At 40.0% G+C, this 6,000-nt stretch overlaps 1 protein-coding gene across 2 annotated transcripts in view; it reads left to right on the forward strand.

Annotated features, from left to right (window-relative positions):
* LOC131780636 (phospholipid-transporting ATPase ID) overlaps positions 1 to 6,000 on the forward strand; it is a 30,302-nt gene that overhangs the window by 24,009 nt on the left and 293 nt on the right. For both annotated transcript variants that reach the window (XM_066165045.1, XM_066165044.1), the window contains 8 exons: positions 897 to 947; positions 1,036 to 1,131; positions 1,982 to 2,069; positions 2,219 to 2,300; positions 2,523 to 2,664; positions 3,345 to 3,428; positions 4,010 to 4,255; positions 4,526 to 6,000. The exon at positions 4,526 to 6,000 is cut by the window's right edge. In XM_066165045.1, the coding sequence (XP_066021142.1) occupies positions 897 to 947; positions 1,036 to 1,131; positions 1,982 to 2,069; positions 2,219 to 2,300; positions 2,523 to 2,664; positions 3,345 to 3,428; positions 4,010 to 4,255; positions 4,526 to 5,011 (1,275 nt within the window). In that variant the 3' untranslated portion in view covers positions 5,012 to 6,000. The remainder of the gene's footprint in view (positions 1 to 896; positions 948 to 1,035; positions 1,132 to 1,981; positions 2,070 to 2,218; positions 2,301 to 2,522; positions 2,665 to 3,344; positions 3,429 to 4,009; positions 4,256 to 4,525) is intronic.

Raw genomic sequence — 6,000 nt, forward strand, 5'->3', positions numbered from 1 at the left:
AGGAAATAGTTTAGTGGTGTGATCTCAGTCACGGCCAGTCAACTCGCTCTGGCATGTCAACCACCAACTTTTACTCCATCTCCAGGGGCTGAACAAGCGTCATTTGTTTGCCTTTTTTCAGGCCAGCGGATGCGAGCATTAGGGGCGTGACATGCGTAAGGGAAGGAGAGCAGGGTCTCGCCCCTTCGCGATTGCTTCGCGCTTACCTCCGGTTTATGAAAGTTTTGCCTCATAAAATAGAATTTTCCCCTTCCCCGCCCATATCTCCACCAGTTCGCCAAAATTCTTCGACAACTCGTTTCCTTACGGCAAAACATGAGCGGCAAACTTGATGTATTTGATAAGGCGAACAAGTAGGAAACAATAAAAGCTAAGTTTTTCGTTTGTCTCACGATGTAGTCACGTGTGATGTAGATCGCGATCTACATCACACGTGACTACATCGTGAGACAAACGAAAAACTTAGCTTTTATTGTTATTCACCACGATGAATAACCACAACCTTTTCTACGAAGTAGGAAACAACCGCTGTTCTGCAGGCTGGGGTAAAGGTGAACTTTTAAGCTAATCAACGTTGTAGCTCTTGCACAAACAATAACTGAACATTGTGCCCTTGGTTCTGGTGGGTTATGACTGAATCTTTGATTGTTCTACATCGTTTTTTGGAAGAATTCTTAACTGATATGTTAGGGTTTGCTTAGGTTTAATAAATGGTCAGAAAGGGTGCACTATTGAGGACAACGGATCAAAATTCCATTTGAAAGGTGTAGGGATTCTCCTCCAATGGGAAAGGTTTAACACAACCTAGTTGATAAGCCAAACTGTTTACGAATGGACAAATTGGTAGGGATTGATAGATTTAGCTGCTTTTCATTCTTTTACGTTTACACTTTCAGACGCCCAAAAAGGAACAAACCTTTGGACTGGTTATTCCTGGAAAAAGTTTAGTGAGTAAACCAGACTTATTTTCTCTCTGAAAGACGCGTTACTCCTGATATAACTTTACGATATTTTCTTTATACTGTACTTTTTCAGGCTTTTGCTCTTCATGAAAGTTTAGAGAAAGAATTCCTGGAGTTGGCTTGCCTTTGTAAAGCGGTTATTTGTTGTAGAGTCACGCCACTTCAAAAGGTACATACTTTGACCACATTTCAGCTTATTTTGTCGTCCTCTTCCGCCAGTAGTTTCAATTCAAACGTTTAGCTAGTAGCTGCTGTCTGAATAGATGTGGCAGAAAGAAGCAAAATAGGCGAGTTTACGAGTAAGCATCCTATGCTATCCTTGTAGAATTGGTTTTAAATCAATTTCCAGCCAAAAACCAGCCTTTACAACCAGTAGTTGTTCGTCGTTTTTCCCCAGGAAAATCGAGTTTTAAATCGTAGACGGGTTCGAACCCCTTGCAATACTTTGAGCGGGACGGCATAATATTGACATGTAGACGTAATATTACGCCATTCAACCCGTTACACCCTAACATCAATATATATAGTCTCTATACTGTTCTCTGTACATTTCCTAGGGTGCTGACACGGAGAGTTTCTCTAAAAATCAAGAGCTCCACTGGGTGGTGATGATTTCATATATTCTCGTTACCTTAATGTTTGATTAGAGGGTGATATTGTAGGGAGAAATTAGACGCCAGTCACTCTTAGGGGTCAAAGGGTTAATGAACTGTTCGGCGGAAAGGAGCCGCACGGGTACTACAGCGTTTCTCTCTTTTCAACCCTTAAATTCCCAAGATTGACCAAGACAGAATTTCTTTTTACAGTACCAATACAACATCGAGAAGGCAAGTACTGAGAACAAGGAAAAATATCTGTTAGATGATTGGTTGATCCAATGCTAAATTCTCCGAACTTTCGCCCTATGAATTGTATGGCGAACAGTATGGAAAATTAGTAATGAGATCTTTGAAGTGAAAGGGTTATTTACTCTTTGAATTTAAAGGACAGAGCGACCATGCTGCAATTGTTTCTTGCAGGCCCTGGTTGTACAGTTAGTCAAAGACAATCTTCAAGCTGTGACCTTAGCTATTGGAGATGGAGCCAATGACGTTAGTATGATTAAAGGTACGGCTATCTTTGATTTGATGAAGCACTTTACACGATGGATTAGTTCGTTGATAGGAGGATAGCCATCTTAAAACAGAACGATGAATTCTTTGGACACAATTAATTCTCACTCAGTGCCTTTTCTTTTTTTCTGGGTTTCATCGCAGCTGCTCATATAGGTGTTGGAATAAGCGGTCAAGAAGGAATGCAAGCCGTGCTGGCGAGTGACTTCTCCTTCGCACAATTTAAATATCCTTTACATCTGAGTAGTATTACTATAAAGCCACGTTATTTTCTTTTTTTGTACGGATTTCTGTTTGCGCGCTTGTCGTGACCGCCAATTACAAACACTTGTTTCTTAACTCCCGTGCGTAACTACAACCTCCTTCTCCTCCCATAGGGTTGCTAAATGGTAATTTACGGTAATATAAGATAATGATAGTTATTATTTTTCCTTAACTATTTTCGTACGTATCTTCAGCGACTTCTCTTAGTCCACGGACGATGGTCTTACTTTCGAATGAGTAAATTTTTAAACTATTTTTTCTACAAGAATTTTGCATTTACGCTTTGTCAACTATGGTACGCTTTTTATACTGGATTTTCTGCTCAGGTAGGGTAAATTTCAATGATAGTTGTTTTGTTTTTTAAGTATAGCTGATATTTGTTTCCAGGTTGGTAGGCCATGATATCACTAGATTCCATTCCTTTACCTGTCTCAGGCAGGGCACCGCACCCGCAAATTCTTTGTGAAACTTGATGAATTGCTGGGTTACCTGTGGTGAATCAGGATCTCATCTTGGAATAGTAGCATTACACCCAGTCGTTTTATGCTGATAAAACCTGGTTCAGCTTTGTTGTAATGGGTTTGTCAGCCCGATGAGACTTGCCTATTCTATAAATTGGCCATTTCCGAGATCTTAATGGCCTATCTTTCAAAATTGGGCCTAATGCAAAACTTATCTTGGAAATATTAGTTTTTCGTTTGCATGATAACAAAAAGATATCCTTTACAAAGTCCACGCACTTGGCCTCGTTTTAAGACAGACGCTTTGGGCATCCAGGACACTTATGGCATATTATGGTCACAGTACATCGGTCTTATTGCTTAAGTTGGAAAAAGTTTGTCCATCTGAATTAATCTGCGTAGTTTGATAGGCATTTATCAGACTGACAATGGATTTAAACCCCTCCCCTCTTTTTTGTTGTTGTTTGTGTATGGTGTTTGTTTGTGTTGGTGCAAAATGTTAGTGTTACTTACTTCCAAATCTTCATGTTTTGTACTTCTTTCAGACGCTGTATGATGCATGGTTCATCTCATTTTATAACGTGTTTTTTACCTCCGCGCCAGTCGTGTTTTTAGCGGTTCTTGATCAGGTAGGGATTCTTTTTAAATTACTGTGGGATGTCGTCATTGAGAAGGACGATGATCCAAATACCTCCAGAAAATCCTGTAAGACTTCTGTTGAACTAAATTAAAGGCTCTCCCCCAGGATTTCGTTCCATAAGTTTTTAACCCTCTGAATTGTCAGTCAAGTCTTATGTTCTGCGTGTCGCACCTTATTCCAGTTACACCTTCAACTCTTTTGTGATTTGGGTACCACTGACCTTTTGTGCAACTCGGAGTTGTGGAAGAAAATTTCCAACTTCCCTCTCCCTCTTGGATTTGAACCTACTTTTGTCGTTAATTTTGTGTTTATAGACTAGCAACACGCTTCTCTCGCGTGACTCAAATTTTACGTTTCCTTGCAGTAAGACTCGAGCCTTCTGTTATCTTGGTATGAGACTCCAGCTCTAATTCTCTCTTAGCCTTTGCGTTCTCATTTAAACTGGCTGCAAAAAAAAAATACCCTTATGCAAGCGAATGCTTCTCTGGATAGAATGCGTTATAAACTGGATTCGAAACCAACTATCTAAACAGTTGATTCCCGATTAAAATAGTTATTATTCTCAAACAGGACGTCTCAGAGAACGGCTGCTCCAAGTATCCTCGATTGTACGTTCCTGGCCAGACTAACCTACTGTTCAACAAGAAAATCTTCTTTCTCAGCCTGTTGTACGGGGCTCTCACATCGTTGGCAATCTTCTTTTTGTCGTACGGTGCGTTCCATGATGATATAGCGAATGATGGCTTAGAGACGTCATCTGTGTATTTCTTCGGTACGGTGGTCGCCGCCGTACTGGTAGTGGTAGTCAATATTGAGGTGAGTGGATAGGCGCTGAAAATTCTTGTGACAACGTCAGCGAAGTGCTAAATCCTCTCTGTATTGATGAATGTATTCAAGGAGTGAGTATAGGTTGGCCAAGGGAAGATAGCCCTGAAAACTGAAGACCATGAGGGGATCTGCGACAAAACACGAATTTAGGTTTTTTTTTTTCTTTTCTTTTTTTTGACTTGTTGCGGCGTTGTGCTGGTACCATTATGGGGTCACATCATAGGAAGAAATATTAACACCTCTTTTTGTCCCCGACAGATCTCGTTTCTTACGCAGTACTGGACCTGGATTAATCATTTTTTTATCTGGGGAAGCATCCTGTTTTACTTCGCTTTCTACTTCGCCTTTTACGCCAAGTTCGTCTTCGACCTTTTCCCTCAGGGCCACTATTATGGTATGCAGTTTGAGGTGTACGGTAATCCGAAATTCTGGTTTACCTTGTTCCTTGTTCTTGCTGTGACAATAGCACCTCGTTTGTCGTACTACTTCCTTGAAAATGAATTGAAAGCCACACTCAGCGACACTGTGAGGCGAAAAGAAGCACACAAAAGAATGCGCTTTACTTCCCCACTGGTAGAATATGAGCCTCAGCTGGTTCGTAGGCGAAGCTCGAAACGTTCAAGTTACGCCTTCGCTCATCAAGAAGGATTTGGCAAAATTGTTATGTCACCGGCAACATTTTTAAGGAAAAAACTACGTTCAACAACTCAGCCAGCCGGCGAAAGTAGTGTAGTTGCTATGTAATTCAATATATATCACTGCATCGATTCTCTTTTTATTTTCTTAGTTATTTTTGTAATACATCGTCAGACATACACGAAAGACTTAATTGTGAATTTTGAATGTAAGAGCGATCCAAGGAAATTTGGCGGTTAAGGGAGCAATTTTCTATTTTTATCCTTAACGTAATATATGTGCCGTAGCATCGCCCTCCTCTATGAAAAATGCTCTTACGAAACGTAGATTATACACAACGACTTATTGAGTTTTTGTTATGGTTAACACTTGCTCATAGCTTATTCTTGAAGCGAAGAAAACGCCTACAGTGCTTCAGAGTAGAGCATCTTGTCTTCATTCCATGTCTACCGACCTACACTGATTTACTCAACACTGTTATTGGAAAGCATTTTTTAAATTTAACATGTTATATTCTGGTTAGACCAAGATGTAATTGGTACTTTGAAAATTTTTTACGAGAATCAAGGTTACATAGATGCGAAAAAGGCTATGTAATTTTAATGCTAGTGAGTTTGATTAATTACAATTACGTTTCAAGGCTACGCCTAATTTATTGCCCTGTCGGTTTTTCGATGAAACAAAAAATATTTTTGATTCAACTTGAGCGGGAGTAAAATTGAATGGGCAGTTCTTTTTCAGATTCATCTCTATTTACCTCGTAAACGGCAATTTTTATTGTTTTTGATGGCATTACGACATACATTTTACACGAAGGCCACACGATGCATAGTTTGGCAGATTATATTGAGTCGTGCGGAGATGTTTACTTCCTACTGTATTTCGTCACAAATGCCTAAGAGTTTACCAACTCTGCGTTTCAAAATATTTTTAAAATCTCAGTTTCATCTCACGTTATTGTGCCAAAAACACGCATGCCTTGGAGAAGCCTCCAGTGTGTGCAATCACACTGGCCAGTGATAAGCCATTCTTGAGCAGGCTTAGCCGTCGTCCATTTTATTTTTAATATAGGCACTCATCTCGATCCTAGGGCTCTT

Source organism: Pocillopora verrucosa, chromosome 4 (genome assembly GCF_036669915.1).
Source record: "Pocillopora verrucosa isolate sample1 chromosome 4, ASM3666991v2, whole genome shotgun sequence".
Taxonomy (NCBI): Eukaryota; Metazoa; Cnidaria; class Anthozoa; order Scleractinia; family Pocilloporidae; genus Pocillopora; species Pocillopora verrucosa.